The sequence below is a fragment of the Oryza sativa genome, chromosome 8 (genome assembly GCF_034140825.1).
Source record: "Oryza sativa Japonica Group chromosome 8, ASM3414082v1".
NCBI lineage: Eukaryota > Viridiplantae > Streptophyta > Magnoliopsida > Poales > Poaceae > Oryza > Oryza sativa.
Genome location: NC_089042.1, coordinates 15,711,931 through 15,728,374, shown reverse-complemented (window position 1 = coordinate 15,728,374; position 16,444 = coordinate 15,711,931). Strand labels below are relative to the sequence as shown.

At 47.8% G+C, this 16,444-nt stretch overlaps 2 protein-coding genes and 1 long non-coding RNA gene across 3 annotated transcripts; 1 reads left to right on the top strand and 2 right to left on the bottom strand.

Moving 5' to 3' along the window:
- Nucleotides 1–34: 34 nt before the first annotated feature.
- LOC112939868 (uncharacterized) lies at nucleotides 35–2,784 on the bottom strand. Its single transcript, XR_003243780.2, has 2 exons — nucleotides 2,649–2,784; nucleotides 35–376 (listed from the first exon to the last, which is right to left on the bottom strand). It is a non-coding gene; the product is annotated as an uncharacterized lncRNA (long non-coding RNA).
- A 2,378-nt stretch (nucleotides 2,785–5,162) lies between these two features.
- Nucleotides 5,163–9,415, top strand: LOC9271833 (cellulose synthase-like protein D3). Its single transcript, XM_015793777.3, has 2 exons — nucleotides 5,163–8,620; nucleotides 8,711–9,415. The coding sequence occupies exons 1-2, from the start codon at nucleotides 5,635–5,637 to the stop codon at nucleotides 9,166–9,168; spliced, it is 3,444 nt and encodes a 1,147-aa protein (XP_015649263.1). The 5' UTR covers nucleotides 5,163–5,634; the 3' UTR covers nucleotides 9,169–9,415.
- Nucleotides 9,416–9,574: 159 nt separating this feature from the next.
- LOC9269424 (uncharacterized) lies at nucleotides 9,575–15,950 on the bottom strand. The gene is made up of 6 exons (NM_001425050.1): nucleotides 13,298–15,950; nucleotides 12,199–12,344; nucleotides 11,433–11,601; nucleotides 11,195–11,293; nucleotides 10,434–10,516; nucleotides 9,575–10,305 (listed from the first exon to the last, which is right to left on the bottom strand). The coding sequence occupies exons 1-6, from the start codon at nucleotides 13,742–13,744 to the stop codon at nucleotides 10,176–10,178; spliced, it is 1,074 nt and encodes a 357-aa protein (NP_001411979.1). The 5' UTR covers nucleotides 13,745–15,950; the 3' UTR covers nucleotides 9,575–10,175.
- Between the last annotated feature and the right edge of the window lie 494 nt (nucleotides 15,951–16,444).

The following is a 16,444-nucleotide window of genomic DNA, read 5'->3' as shown; positions in this document are numbered from 1 at the left end:
TATCTATTAGTTAGGATATTTATGTCAGTTTGAGTTAGAGATATGGCAAGAGTCCGCCATGTGGGCTTGTTTGTATTTTATCTTTAGGAAAGTTTAAGTCATGTCCATAATGGACTAAGTTTGTACTCAGGGTATAAATATAAACCCCGGATCATTGTAAAAAAAAGGGGACGACAATCCATTAATCCTATTGTCCGGAAAAGAAGTTGCAACTTGTTGATATGAGTATTCTATTAATCCTATTAAGCCCTAGGCCGGGATGTCACATCAACCTTGATCAGCTCATATCTTATTTTCAGCCGATACGCAGTCTGACTCCAAATCCAACTCGATTCAACACCAAATTTGTTTCGATCTTCTTCCTTCATCTTCGAATCTGATGCAAAATTCTCTTGTTAACATGGCCAGAGGAATTTCATCAATATGGGCATGCTGAAGAATATCAATATAACAATGATTTGGCCGATAGAATTGCAAAGATAATAAGTGAGCTGTTTGGAATCAAATCCAATGAACAAACTTTTGTGTATCGGCTGCCATATCCTGAGTAGTTTGATATGGTTCCATTACCATGTCGATACAAAGTTCCAGATTTCTCGAAGTTTACAGGGCAATATGATATATCTACGATGGGACATATCAGTCAATTCTTAGCGCAATGTGGGGAAGCATCAGCTGAAGAGGCTTTGAAAGTTAGATTTTTCCCATTATCTTTGACTGGATCAGCTTTTACATGGTTTTCATCATTACCATCAAATTCTGTGAGAAGCTGGGCCGATCTGGAAAAGCAACATCACAAACACTTCTTTGCTCTAAAACCAATTTTGCCATCCAAATATGTGCTAAATCATCTACTCAAAACCTAGGTGTCAGTGTTAGTGCGGTATGGAACCTGTTTAATATTTCTCTAACACTTTACCGAACTTTGGTTACACAAATGCGGCATGATAGCTTTTGTGGTAGGAAAAAAATTACTCCAGTTCCCTATATGTTGGATATAGGGCTAAAAGAGTTTATATTTGCTATACAACACCAGTGTGTTTCATGTTTAAATCGCACTCAAATTCCTATCATTTGGATGGACGTCAAGATTCGTGCTACGTTATCAGGCCCACAGCGCTTTGTCAGGTTAGTCTCCGTTTTTGTTGCGACCCACTTCCAACCAAACCTGATCCAACATCTCCTTACCAACTTTCTCACACCCATGCGTGGTTGGTTGTATGCATTCAGATATAGGTCCTACAACATGATAACAATTTCATAGATCCGTTGATTTGTGTACATAGTTTTGTTAAATGCTCAAATAGCATAGGTACAAATATCAGATTCAGAGGTCAAGATGTTTGTGTGCCAATTCAAATTACTTTACTCTAGTCAAGATGCAGGGGCAAGATTAAATGCTTCATACCAAGCAAATGCAAGCTTTCCTTTTGCCTGCCTCATACACCTGCGCCTCTCCTGAAAATTTGATTCAGCACAACATACTATATTTTTGTATCTAATATCCATTCATAGCTTTGTATGGTTTGACCTCCAATAAAATATCTGAACATCCAGTTTTCTCAAACTAGTTGTGAACCTTATAGCAGTTCAGAATCAACAAAACTATCAAAGTAGTAATATCAACACCAAGCTATGACTAGAGGAGGCCAAATGGATATTAAATTAAATCATTTACTGAGTTTTGTTTCTTCACAAGACACTAATCCAAATACCCTTGCATTGCAACGGATTAAAAAGAAATCAACATCACTGCATGTAGAAGGCGAAGTTGAGTAAGTGATATCACATTTGATTAGTATTACCAAATTTTGTTAGCAAATAGTCAATTTCGTTAGCTTCTAAACATGACTTAGTTTTGTTAATTTAAGGCTTGGTTGAGCTACCTCTGGACATTTCATGGAAGTAGTTCTATTAGTTTTATGAGAAATAGTTCTATCAGTTTTATCAGAAATAGTGTCATCAGTTCTGTAGCTGTTATGTTTTTGTTAGCAACAGATGAAGGCCTGACACAAGTTTGTTTTGTTAAGCATGTAGTTCACTATAGAACTCCAGGAAAATATATCGAGCATGATTTCTATGAGCTTTTGCAGTAGAAGATTAGGTACCAATATTAAGTAGATTCATCACAGCTATCAGCTATTAGTTTGAAACATAACAACTAGTAGGTACTTAGAGTAGTAATTTCTCATTGGCCACACATTTGACAAGGTGTGCTCTCTTGTATCTGATCATGCATGCATGATGCATCTCAACATATTTGCATCTTGTGGGTTGATCTAGTTTTCAACTTATTTAACAGTTTCCATAACTAATTCTGAACCTACTGACCAGTTTTCTGAACATTCAGTTTTCTAAACCTTGTAGTTTTTTCTCAAACAAAGTTCATGCAACAAGACAAACTGAAGCACCACAAAGAAATACAGTTTAACTGCAGAACCCCATGCCCCACTACTTTGCATCAACATTACAAATTAGCTTGAATTTTCTAACAAGCAGGTACAACCCAATGCTGGTTCAGTTTGGTATCAGAAAGGAAAGATAACACTTTTTGTGTAATCACAGATCTGGAGAACTAAGCACCAAGTGATGATAAATTTTTTGGACTCAAATCTTTCCATAATTGGGAGAGGTAAGCATTTTCATACCTTTCAGTACAAATCTTTAGTTCATACACTTCCTTCTCCTGGATCTCCAAGTTTTCTTGCATCCCCCTTCTTTTTCCTCCTGCGAGGAAGGAGCTCCTTATCTACTCCCGAATCCCGATCTCGTCTATCTCATTTTTATCTTTTCCTTTCTTGGCTGGTAAGAAGCTTCTTTTTTTTCTCCTTTTTACTCAGTGGCTTGATCTCTCGGCTAAGTTTTTCCTTTTTGGATCTATTGCATTTCAGCTATGGCCTTTTTGGATTTGATTTTTTTTATATGGGCTGTGGGATCTGTTACTCTGTGGTTTGATTTTTTTTTCTATGGCATATGGGCCAAATGTTAGCCCACAGAACAAAAAGGGTCTGGGAGGCTGGGAGCAGATCTGATCCACCGGAATAATTAAGTCCATTTTATGTTCTTCATCTTGACATTGAGTTTGAATCAGGACTCTCAACCACAAAACTGGGTACAACGCATCCCTCATCTTCCCAAACCGATGCAAATGTAGTCCCAAAACAGTATTGAAGGTAGTTTTGGCTGGCACGTCAACAGAAGCAAAAATAAAAAATAAAAAAATCATGTGGGAGTGGGGTCTACATGTAAGTGAAACATCATTTTCTTCCTTATCCCTATCTCTCCCTCTGTCGGCAGTGGCGGTGGGCGGGGCAGCACAGGCGTGCTGCGAGCAGGGAGCAACGCAACATGCAGGTAGAGTGGACCGGCGGCGGGCATGCTCTGAGCAAGGAGCAGGCAGAAATAGCATAGCAGCGGCAACTGAAGTAGTGCAGGTGCCGACGGCCTCGATCTGGGTGGTGCGGGGTAGACCAACGCAGTGGGCTGCCAGCTCCCCGACAACGACGCAAACCAGTGAATTGTGGGAATGGAGGTGGCGATGGCGGTGGTCAAGAAACCGGAGGGGTCGCCGGTGCGTTGAGGGTGTCCTCTTCATCCTCTCCAGCACCATCCTTCTACTCTACACCGACTTGCTGTTCGCTGGATCCAGTGGCAGCCCTCTCTCTAGCCCGAGCTCCAGCAGCAGCTCCCACGCTGTCAACTCTTGAATGCCCCCCATTTTGCCACAATTGTTGGATGCCGTAGAATTGTAAGGGTGCAAGTGGTCGACCCGCGAATTCACTTAAATGCCAAATATATCTTTTTATTTCAATTATTAATAAATGAGAGTAAAGAAAGAAAATCATTTGTTCACTTAATTATGATTGTAAATAATTAGTGGTGTATTGAAGCATTAAAGATATATTTACCAAATTTGAAATGCTATAGCAATTAAAATGGATCAGTAAGAAATGTAAAACTGAAAATTATAGAAAAGGACATACTTGAAACAAATAAACAACGCAGGTTTCAGTGCTGAAATTTGAAAATATGAAGTAGAAAAATAAAAAGTCATCCATATCAACGAATTAATTATACTAAAATTATAAAGGACATACAAATTGGTTTATAGTTTGTAGTTTTCAACTTTCACTAAGTAGGCAACCATGCTTACAAATAGCAAGTTTTAAAAACCATCCTTTCCTCCTATAGGACCAGTACTTACCACCATTGGATCATTGTGAAATGGATAGACTAAATGAACTTGGAGCATTGTTAAAAAGAATCTTTAGTTGAGAAGGGAAAAAACATGCAAAGGCAACCCAATGTTTTTAAATCAGCATCGATTGCTCATTACAAAATAAAAGAGAAGGTTAATAGAATCATATTTGCTCTCAAAGCATAGAAATTATCATGCCAGTCAGAACTCAGAAAAAAAAAGAGAACTAAGTATGAATGTCGCCCATCAGGATGGAATCAAATTATAACATTGCGTATTGATATCTGGAGTAAAAATTTATATAGGAAGCATGGTTACATGTTGAGAAATATGGACATAGTTATATGGAAGTGGATTTTTGTCCCTCAAGGCGACATCCTCTCGTTTTGTGTAAGGCGTTTAAAAATATCATAAAAAATTGAAGGAAATTGTCAAGATAGAACGATATATGATTATCTTTTTACAAACACGCAAATTAAAATTTTATTTATACAATTAAAAAAAATAACAAAGTCCTATTCATAAATCAATTTGTTATTTTTGTTTCTACTTTATAAGTTGATTTTGAACATGCATATTTATGGAATGACACCACATATTAATCTTTCTTACTACTTTTTTTTCAATTTTTTATGACTTTTTAAGTGCATGCAAAAATAAGAGGACATCCCTTAAAGGATGAATGGATGAATAGAGTTTCCCATAGTTGTATACTCTCTCCGTCCCATAATATAAGGGATTTTGAGTTTTTGTGTGAACTGTTTGACCACTCGTCTTATTAAAAAATTTTTGGAATTATTATTTATTTATTTTTGACTTACTTTATTATCTAAAGTACTTTAAGCGCAACTTTTCGTTTTTTATATTTGTACAAATTTTTGAATAAGACGAGTGGTCAAACAGTTCAACCAAAAACTCAAAAATCCCTTATATTATAGGACGGAGAGAGTACTAGATAAAAAATTATATTTCAAATAACTCTGCAATTACACGCGTTAAATTTGACACTACTACAATTTGAAAATTGCACATATTTACTGCATTAGGAATTCTATATCTATGGTTTATGATATACCCAAAATGCAGATTCCCCTGCTGTACATGTGCATGAGTGCATCTGCATTTTCCTCCGTGCTTATTTGGGTTTTCCCCCAACACAGAGACAAACAAACCATCTTCTTCACCAATCACCACAAGCTCCCCACTAAACCCGGGAGCTCCCTCCTCTCCTTTTCCTCCTAAATTCGCTTCGCCTTAATATAGGCCCTCCTCTCCTCCCCCATGCACGAGCACGAGAGATCCCCTCATATCCCTCCCCTTCTCTCCTCCACACCTGGTTTTGCACGCCGTCGCCATGGACGAGACGACCACCGCTCTGCAAGAAGCAGACGCTAATTAAGCTATAGGAGGAGGAGGAGGAGGAAATTTCAAGAGCGATGTCGACGGGGCCGGGGAAGAAGGCGATCCGGAACGCCGGCGGTGTCGGCGGCGGCGCCGGGCCGTCGGCGGGCGGGCCGCGCGGGCCGGCGGGGCAGGCGGTGAAGTTCGCGCGGCGGACGTCGAGCGGGCGGTACGTGAGCCTGTCGCGGGAGGACATCGACATGGAGGGCGAGCTGGCGGCGGACTACACCAACTACACGGTGCAGATCCCGCCGACGCCCGACAACCAGCCGATGCTGAACGGCGCGGAGCCGGCGTCGGTGGCGATGAAGGCCGAGGAGCAGTACGTGTCCAACTCCCTCTTCACCGGCGGCTTCAACAGCGCCACCCGCGCCCACCTCATGGACAAGGTCATCGAGTCGTCGGTCTCCCACCCGCAGATGGCCGGCGCCAAGGGGTCGCGCTGCGCCATGCCCGCCTGCGACGGCAGCGCCATGCGCAACGAGCGCGGCGAGGACGTCGACCCCTGCGAGTGCCACTTCAAGATCTGCCGCGACTGCTACCTCGACGCCCAGAAGGACGGCTGCATCTGCCCCGGATGCAAGGAGCACTACAAGATCGGCGAGTACGCCGACGATGACCCGCACGACGGCAAGCTCCACCTGCCGGGCCCCGGCGGCGGCGGCAACAAGTCGCTGCTGGCGCGCAACCAGAACGGCGAGTTCGACCACAACCGGTGGCTCTTCGAGAGCTCCGGCACCTACGGCTACGGCAACGCGTTCTGGCCCAAGGGCGGCATGTACGACGACGACCTGGACGACGACGTCGACAAGCTTGGCGGCGACGGCGGCGGCGGCGGCGGCGGCGGGCCGCTCCCCGAGCAGAAGCCGTTCAAGCCGCTGACGCGCAAGATCCCGATGCCGACGTCGGTGATCAGCCCGTACCGGATCTTCATCGTGATCCGGATGTTCGTGCTCCTCTTCTACCTCACGTGGCGCATCCGCAACCCAAACATGGAGGCGCTCTGGCTGTGGGGGATGTCCATCGTCTGCGAGCTCTGGTTCGCCTTCTCATGGCTGCTCGACATGCTCCCCAAGGTGAACCCGGTCAACCGGAGCACCGACCTAGCCGTGCTCAAGGAGAAGTTCGAGACGCCGTCGCCGTCCAACCCGCACGGCCGCTCCGACCTCCCGGGCCTCGACGTGTTCGTCTCCACCGCCGACCCGGAGAAGGAGCCGGTGCTCACCACGGCGACCACCATCCTCTCCATCCTCGCCGTGGACTACCCCGTCGAGAAGCTCGCCTGCTACGTGTCCGACGACGGCGGCGCGCTGCTCACCTTTGAGGCCATGGCGGAGGCGGCGAGCTTCGCCAACGTGTGGGTGCCCTTCTGCAAGAAGCACGACATCGAGCCCCGCAACCCGGACAGCTACTTCAGCGTCAAGGGCGACCCGACGAAGGGCAAGCGGCGCAACGACTTCGTCAAGGACCGGCGCAGGGTGAAGCGCGAGTTCGACGAGTTCAAGGTGCGCATCAATGGCCTCCCGGACTCCATCCGGCGGCGCTCCGACGCGTTCAACGCGCGCGAGGACATGAAGATGCTCAAGCACCTCCGCGAGACGGGTGCCGACCCGTCGGAGCAGCCCAAGGTGAAGAAGGCGACGTGGATGGCGGACGGCTCGCACTGGCCGGGGACATGGGCGGCGTCGGCGCCCGACCACGCCAAGGGCAACCACGCCGGGATCCTCCAGGTGATGCTCAAGCCGCCGTCGCCCGACCCGCTCTACGGGATGCACGACGACGACCAGATGATCGACTTCAGCGACGTCGACATCCGCCTCCCGATGCTCGTCTACATGTCGCGGGAGAAGCGCCCGGGCTACGACCACAACAAGAAGGCCGGCGCCATGAACGCGCTCGTCCGATGCTCCGCCGTCATGTCGAACGGCCCCTTCATGCTCAACTTCGACTGCGACCACTACATCAACAACGCGCAGGCGGTGCGCGAGGCCATGTGCTTCTTCATGGACCGCGGCGGCGAGCGCATCGCCTACATCCAGTTCCCGCAGCGCTTCGAGGGGATCGACCCCTCCGACCGCTACGCCAACAACAACACCGTCTTCTTCGATGGCAACATGCGCGCGCTCGACGGCCTCCAGGGCCCCATGTACGTCGGCACGGGCTGCATGTTCCGCCGCTTCGCCGTCTACGGCTTCGACCCGCCGCGCACCGCCGAGTACACGGGGTGGCTCTTCACCAAGAAGAAGGTGACCACGTTCAAGGACCCGGAGTCGGACACCCAGACGCTCAAGGCGGAGGACTTCGACGCCGAGCTCACGTCGCACCTCGTCCCGCGCCGGTTCGGCAACTCGTCGCCGTTCATGGCGTCGATCCCCGTCGCCGAGTTCCAGGCGCGGCCCCTCGCCGACCACCCGGCGGTGCTGCACGGCAGGCCGTCCGGCGCGCTCACCGTGCCGCGGCCGCCGCTGGACCCGCCGACGGTGGCGGAGGCCGTGTCGGTGATCTCGTGCTGGTACGAGGACAAGACGGAGTGGGGCGACCGCGTGGGGTGGATCTACGGCTCCGTCACCGAGGACGTGGTGACCGGCTACCGGATGCACAACCGCGGGTGGCGCTCCGTCTACTGCATCACCAAGCGCGACGCGTTCCTGGGCACGGCGCCGATCAACCTCACCGACAGGCTCCACCAGGTGCTCCGGTGGGCGACGGGCTCCGTCGAGATCTTCTTCTCCCGGAACAACGCGTTCCTGGCGTCGCGCAAGCTCATGCTGCTGCAGCGGATCTCCTACCTCAACGTCGGCATCTACCCCTTCACCTCCATCTTCCTCCTCGTCTACTGCTTCATCCCGGCGCTCTCCCTCTTCTCCGGCTTCTTCATCGTCCAGAAGCTCGACATCGCCTTCCTTTGCTACCTCCTCACCATGACCATCACCCTCGTCGCCCTCGGCATCCTCGAGGTCAAGTGGTCCGGCATCGAGCTCGAGGATTGGTGGCGCAACGAGCAATTCTGGCTCATCTCAGGCACAAAACACACACATATACACCTCCATTCTCTTCCTTCCTCACACGATGATCACCGCCATTGATGACGTCATCATTGATGATTCGCAGGGACGAGCGCGCACCTGTACGCGGTGGTGCAGGGGTTGCTGAAGGTGATGGCCGGGATAGAGATCTCCTTCACGCTGACGGCGAAGGCGGCGGCGGACGACAACGAGGACATCTACGCGGACCTCTACATCGTCAAGTGGTCGTCGCTGCTGATCCCGCCCATCACCATCGGGATGGTGAACATCATCGCCATCGCCTTCGCCTTCGCGAGGACCATCTACAGCGACAACCCGCGGTGGGGGAAGTTCATCGGCGGCGGCTTCTTCAGCTTCTGGGTGCTCGCCCACCTCAACCCCTTCGCCAAGGGCCTCATGGGGCGGCGCGGCAAGACGCCCACCATCGTCTTCGTCTGGTCGGGCCTCCTCTCAATCACCGTCTCCCTGCTCTGGGTCGCCATCAGCCCGCCGGAGGCCAACTCCAACGGCGGCGCGCGCGGCGGCGGCTTCCAGTTCCCTTGATCCGTCCATCCGTCCATGATTTGGTTAGGTTCGGCGATTGATTGATTAATGGTGCAAATAGACCAGTCGATAGGTGTGTCAAAAGTTGGTTGAGGTTTTGAGTTCTCTGGTAGAATTGAGCTCCAAACATTTGGGGGAGGCTTTGATCAGTGCTTCTATAGGTGAAGTGAAGGGCTTGTGCAGCTCATGTTGAATTGAAAATGTATATCAGAGGGTGGTGTGATCATATGAACACTAAACTTGTTTATCCTTTTTCTTCATTTATGTATTATATATGTACTAACTTGTATATTTCATTTTCCTTGAATTCATATGATATTAATTATAGGAGCTAAGCGTTTGTATTAGGTGCTGGAAATCATAAAATTGTTACTCTGCATATGTAAGTATTGCTACTCTGCAACTTGGCTGAAAGATAACACTAATAGAGTGATAGGAGTTCTGTAACAAAATGCAGGTGGTTCAGTGCAATCCTTACAAGGCTGATAGGCGCATTGCTTTTGAAGATATAGAGCAGTAAACACCTGTTGCAATGTAATTCTAAGTGTAGTTGGTGCCAAAAGAATCCTGTTATTCTTTGGCTGTAACAATAAATTTGTAGCCTATCATTCATGATCATGTACTAGCACCATGGCTTCTTACATATGGACCACTGTCACAAGGTCAAAATTTTCTATACATGGACAACAGTAGCAAAAGGTCCTACCAGTTGTATATGTACGCTGGGGAGAATGCAGAATGTTCACCAGGGATTTAAGCATTGCTGATTACTCCAATGCCTTCCAAGTTGAAAATTTTCTGACGAATTCAGATGCTGACCATGCTGAGTAAGGACATTATTCATACTTTTGCCATTCAAATGCATTACTAACAAGTCAACTTTGTGGAATGCTCCAGATTGGCATCTAAATCTGTCCAATCCAATTTCCATAAGTGGTTCTTAACCTTTCTACCATGTCATCTCCTCGTAACCAAAACCTCATCAATACTCAGCTTCATAATTGTTATTACTGTGTTTTATCATCTGATGGACCTGTTGCTGCTAGCAGAGAAGAGAGTGATGGCCTCAGCAAAAGATACAATGAAGGTCCCACAAAAGGGATAAGTGCCAAGGGCAGAAGCCAAGAGCCATTTTTCCTGTCAGCCAAATAATAATTCACCCAGGTCATCCAATGCATGTGTTTGGTATTTTCGTATTAGGTAAGGTACGATGTCATTCATGACAGTTCTCTACACAAAGTGAGTATCAGGGCAAGTGTCCGTACCATCGCCTTGCTGTCAAGTCGTTGTAGACCCAAAATGGTGAGAAGGCCGAGAGCAAACAGAAATCAAGGCAGGTGATATGTATCTGATATTTGAGATGAAACAAATGGAAATTAGTTTGATGATAAAACCTTCTTAGTTTGACACCAAGACAAAGTACAAGATGATCCATGGAATAAGTCACCTAAAAGCTTGGAATCATATAAAACAGACTAAACCAAAATGTGCTTAACATTTTTTATCTTAAGTTCATCCGTGCTTTCTCTACTTCAAACCCAGTGCCTTCATATTTTTTTCTTAAATGTACCTGCCTCACAGGCTTTAAGCCTAAATTGGGATAACATAAGTATTTCTTGTGTTGAAATTGGTTCCAATGAATTCAAGGTATATAATTAGTATAAACTAGATGGTGGCACAAGGCAATGGCTTCTGGTACTGGGTCATGTAATTGCAAAAACTTTGAGGGGTTGTATTTCCAAGAAAGTTAGCATGGTTACTGATAAAACTGAAATAACATACTCCATCCCAAAATATAAGGTACTTTGGCCGGATGAGACGCATCCTACTTGTCCAGATTCATAGTACTAGGATGTGTCCCATCCGGTCAAAATACTTTATGTCTTGGGACAGAGGGAGTATATCTTGTGTAACTACAAAAAGGTTGCATGTGTGCCAAAAAGTTACTACAAAATATGCCATGATGAGCTTCTTTGTTCATCGCTAGCTTGGGGCTGAATCATATTGTGTAGCACGGAGTACTTACCAACTTGCTTTCCCGAAAGTATCGAATGAATTCCTGCCAATCTTCACCACCAGCTTTGGCTGCATAGACAATCAGCCCAAGGCCCACAGCAAACGTTACCTGCAACATGATTGGAAAGAAATTTTGTCAGAAGTTAAGAAGTTGACCAGCTAGAATATCACGATACATCATTTGTGCCTCAAGCTACTTAAACAATTATGCTTTTGAGAATTTAAGCAATGGTAAAACTACAACGTACTCCTGCAGTCAATTTTGACTCAAGAAACTTCAGTGGCCATTGTCCAATTTCTTCCTCATCAATCGGAGGTGGAGGAGGCTTCCATAGAACAAAGTAGGGAATCAGGGCATATGCTCCCCCAATGCATGAAAGAATTAGGAATGGCCAGACAGGAATCTTGCTTTTTGAACTGCAATACAATTGTTTCTCAGCATGAGTGATCTCAAGAAAATTAAGTTTTACTAAAGATGTCACTAAAAAATAGATTCTTGTGCTTGTTTAGATGTGTCAAGTAAGAAAAGCAGAACATAAGAAAGTGGTTACCACAAAAAGCTTAAACCATTAGTAGATCAGGAAAGCAGGTACTGATATTCCCAAATTTATGCAAATTCATCGTAATCATAATAAAAGGGCCAAATGCTTGACTAAGTATTGATCACAATCATCTTTAATGAAATGCATATGATTCACGTAGTGATTGAAATGTGATGTGTTGTCCACCAGGTAAAAAAGGGTAGTGGTGCCTTCAAATATAGAGAGGTTTAACTGGATAATAATTATGTTAATATAATGAGCAGAATTAATATATTATCTTTTTATCCAATGGTAGCATCGGTTCAGAAATATAACAAAAAATTATCTTAAAATACTGAATTAGATACATCAGTTAAAGCATAGAAAAAATATACTTTCAAATTACATATGAAACATTCTATGGTTCTTGGCTGCAATTCCAGTGGACAATAAAAGGAGGTTGCCTTGAGTAGAAATATGCAGATTCATTTACCTTCTGCCAGTAGGAAGAAGCAGCATGCTGTACACTAGTGGCCAGAGGCCCATTATGTACCATAGAGGCACAAGAACATCATTCATTCGGAAGCCATCGTCGCCTTTCAGGTTACAAAGCTTTTGCAAGAAGTATGTGTCTCTGTACTGCACCAGAATGGAGTGGAGAATGAGTGGTTTGCATTAAGAAGAAAACAACGCCAATATACTTGTTGCTTTAGATTTAAAATGAGATCGATGATGATGAAGGTTCAGGTATTCAACATGTAATTTTGTTCTATATAACAACTAGAGACCCTTTCTGAAGGTTCAACAGTTTTAGGGAGCCAATAATTGCAGCAACTAAGATTTTAACAAATATACTACTTATTAGTATTACAAGAACTAGCATTCTAGAAAACAAGACTTGTCCAAATTTCACTCCAAATGACCTGCAACAGTTAGTCACCATTTCCACTTTTACATGGTCTTGGTCACTTGTGCATTGAATACGCAATAGAGAAGACTAAACCAAATTCTTGAGAAATGATTGATATATTGAGGAATTTCATAAAACACTTTACACGCTGTACACAGTAATAATCATTTATCATTGGCTATTTTCCACAAAATTCTGATTTAACAAGTTACACAATACATGACTATCAGCATACAAGAGAAATTTTACTAATATGGAAATAACTAACAATCAATGGATACCTTTTCCAGCTCCATCTAGGATTAAATAGTCGCCTAATAATACTGGCATCTCTTCACTTCTATTTATTTTTTAACTAGGCACCATGGTACGATTTGAGATCAACTACAAACTTGAAACTATATCATATGCAAGGAAATCTCACAGCATTAATCACTGTCAACTTTGCAGATTATCATATAACCCATCCAAGCGGGGTGAGGATTCAATGATTCATTGGGGAAATTTGCAGGTAGGGAGAACATCGAAAGAACACAGCACAGTATGCGTCATGTGTAAGATAATAATAATGGTAAAGCTATCCAACATTCGCAACAATGTCGGTAGGATCTCACTGAGTGCTATCCAAGAAACGATTCGGATTCACGCAAGCACAAAAGGCAAGCAACGTGTTCGTCCGTACCGGCGTCTGGTTGGGCGCGAGTTGGAAGATGTAGTACATGAGCCCCGCCCAGATTCCGAAGATAAGCACCGACGTCGTCCAGTCGCTGAGACTCCCTCCTCCTCCTCCGCCGCCGCCGCCGCTACTGGCAATCCGGGCCGCCGCGGCGGCCGCCACCGCCTCGGTCTTCTTCCTGTTCTCTTCCTCCTCCGCCACGGGGTCCACTCCAGGTGGGCCAGGGAGGGAGGAGTCCCGGCATACCAGCGCCCAGCCACGCCGCCGGGGAACGGCGGAGCCGAGGAGGAGAGGCGCGCCACCGGCTCTGGCTCTGGAGGAGTCGGGCGCGGCGGCGATCCTTGCGGCGGTAGTAGGGCGTGGCGTCCTGGGGAGGTGGAGGAGGGGCGCGCGGCCGCTGGTGGTGGTGAGCACGACGGCGGCGGCGGCGGCGGAGGAGGAGGAGGAGAGCATGGTGGCGGTGGCGGTGGCGGTTTGGTCGATGGGGAGAGTGAAGCGGGTGGGGTGGGGATGGGGGGAGAGGATAGAGGGACGTTTCTGACCTTTGGATCAGATAGATTGTTCAGGTGACGTGCGGCTCGGATGGGTGCACGTCGCGCGAGTGCAGTGAAGTGCCCGAGCACTCGTCAGGACAGTGGGATTGTGGGAATGGAAAATCAGGGGTGGATAAAATTCCTTTGCTTGGATAGAGGGAACAGGAGAGGGAGTTCCTAGAGCAAACTAATACTAGATTGGCTTTTTTTTTAACCTAAGATGGAACTTTGTTCCACTGTTATATTTAGAAAAAAGAATTGACCCAGTTTATAAGGAAAACCGGACCCGAAAATCATACAACTGCACGGTTAATTATAGAAAAACCGGCTAAAACCCACCGCTACACAACTAACAACGACGGCGGAGCCCAAACGCAAGACGTCACCGCTAAACTAAACACAAAAGCGACACAACAGCTCCCACATCGCAGAAGAGGTGTTATCGTTGCCGAGCTAGCCGCCCAATCGACCCAGCAGCGCCGACTCCACAACCGCAGCGACACTGAAGCCACGAAAGTCGCCAAAGCGAAAAGTAGCTCCAACATCCAACAATGGACATCAGCCAAGCCCCCGAGGGGCAACTTCCTTCATACGGCCAGCACCAGAACTCCTTGGAAGAGACTGCAACATATCATCGTTGCCAAGCGTCGCCGCACCCCTTCAGCGAGCAGCTTCGACTTCATCAGCAGAAACAACCGAAGAGCGTGTCGCCCACCACAGGAAAGAAGCGGACCCAAGAAGGCGAAGGCCTCGCCGAACACAAGGCATGAAAGCTTTTGAACCGAAAAAGACCATCGACATACGTCGGATGCGTTGGTACTTCTCCGAAGCGACGCTCCCAAGGAGGACACGACGTGTAACGCTGTCGCCGCTCGTCCAAAAATCGGAATTAGGTTTTCACCTGCAGATTTTGTGGGGGATATGAAAGAACGTCATGACAACGCCTCCAAGAAGGGAAACGGCGCCCGCCCGTCGTCGTCAAACCGGCCCAAGGCACAGCAAGGCTTTCGCCAGTATCTTCACATCACCCACACAAGCACCCCCACATTAATGGCCACAGAATAGTCCATGACGTCCCACAAGCAGTCATACCTTGACCGTAACCAACGGCAAGACAGGCCCTTGCCCACCCTCAAAACGCATCAATCTGCCGTAAACTCCTACAGCAAGCCGGAGCCTCCGCCCTCCCCCTAGCGTTCCCCACGACCAGAACAGGGTCCGACCAAAGAAGGGGGGAACCGAAAAGAGGGAGAAACACTCGGACGATAACGAGGAAGTCACCACCACAGACATCAAGCCCCATTCCTGCTTCACGTCAGCACAAGCCGTCGTCCCGCCAACTCCACATGCGCACATCGCTGCCACGCCGCCAACTCCACATCCGCACATCGCCGCCACACGCAGCCGCCCCGCCGATAGGCTGCCCTGGCTATCCGGCGTGGAGGCGACAGATCCGGCCACGGACGGCCAGATCCAGCCAGGGCGACGCAAGCCGGCGACCAGCCAGGCGGTGGCCACAAGCCAGGGCGGCGCAAGCCGGCGATCCGCGCCGCCGTAGCCACCCGTCGTCACCATTACCACTGTGCCACCGCTGACGGACGCCAACGCCGACGCCGCGAGCGAGCCGCCTGCCCACCAAACCGCGACGCTGCCACGCCGCCGCAGCATCCGCCGTCGGCACGACCACCACGCCGCCGTGGACGGACGCCGACGCCAACGTCGTGCCCACGGCGCGAGCGAGCCGCCGCTGCCGTCGCCCTCCCACCGCGATGCCGCCCCTGCCTGCCACCGGTCCCCGCGCCGTCCAGCGCCGGTGCCGACCTCCCCCGTCTCCAGCCGCCACCTCCGGGCGCCCCGCCAGATCTGGACGAGGAAGCTGCCGCCGCCGCCTCCTCCGGAGGTTCGCCCGGCCTCCGCAAGCGCGAGGTGCGAGGAGCCCCGCCGCTGCCGTCCTTGCGGCCGCGCGGCTTTGCCGGCAGCCGCTCGGGCGGCGGCGCGGAGGAGGAGGTGAGGGAGGGCTGGTCGCCGCCGTGCACGTCGCCCCCGAGCCGCCCTGGGGTGGGCGACGCGAGGGTCACGGGTCGACCCCTTTTCACTTTTTTCCTAGATTGGCTATTGTGTTGACTGCATTATTATACCAATCAAAGAATTAACTATATGTGCACATATTAACATGTATGATAAAGTGAAGTTTGACAATTATTTGAAACGTCAATAATTATCAATTATGTAGCCAGAGGGAGTAGATTGAAAAAGGTATGAGAATTAATGGAGCACTCTTCTCCCACCAATACTTAGAGCCAACTAGGAAAGTGGGTTATGTCTTTCGGAAAATGGAAATGAAACATTGATGGTATATGAATGAAGTTGTACTGTTATACGTGGATATTGTCTTTTTTTTACACCTTATACAAGTCGTATTTGAATGTGTATGTTTATGGAGTAACATATCACATATTAATTTATTATATCAAATTTAATTATTTAGATGGCATTCAAGAGGTGAAAAGACATTATTTTGAGAGTTTAAAATCCATTTCCGCATTGCATACTACCTACGACTAGAAATCAGTGGTTAGCTCGTGCAGGAAAGAAATGTGGGAGATGATGGAGGCATGGA

Excerpts from the sequence above, each read along its gene's own strand:
- LOC9269424 (NM_001425050.1), bottom strand. The coding sequence starts at position 13,744 with ATGCTCTCCTCCTCCTCCTCCGCCGCCGCCGCCGCCGTCGTGCTCACC. Across the intron at positions 12,345-13,297 it reads TCGCGCCCAACCAGACGCCG|TACAGAGACACATACTTCTT; the intron begins GTACGGACGAAC and ends ATTCTGGTGCAG. Across the intron at positions 10,306-10,433 it reads GACTTGACAGCAAGGCGATG|GAAAAATGGCTCTTGGCTTC; the intron begins GTACGGACACTT and ends TTTGGCTGACAG.
- LOC9271833 (XM_015793777.3), top strand. The coding sequence starts at position 5,635 with ATGTCGACGGGGCCGGGGAAGAAGGCGATCCGGAACGCCGGCGGTGTC. Across the intron at positions 8,621-8,710 it reads GCAATTCTGGCTCATCTCAG|GGACGAGCGCGCACCTGTAC; the intron begins GCACAAAACACA and ends GATGATTCGCAG.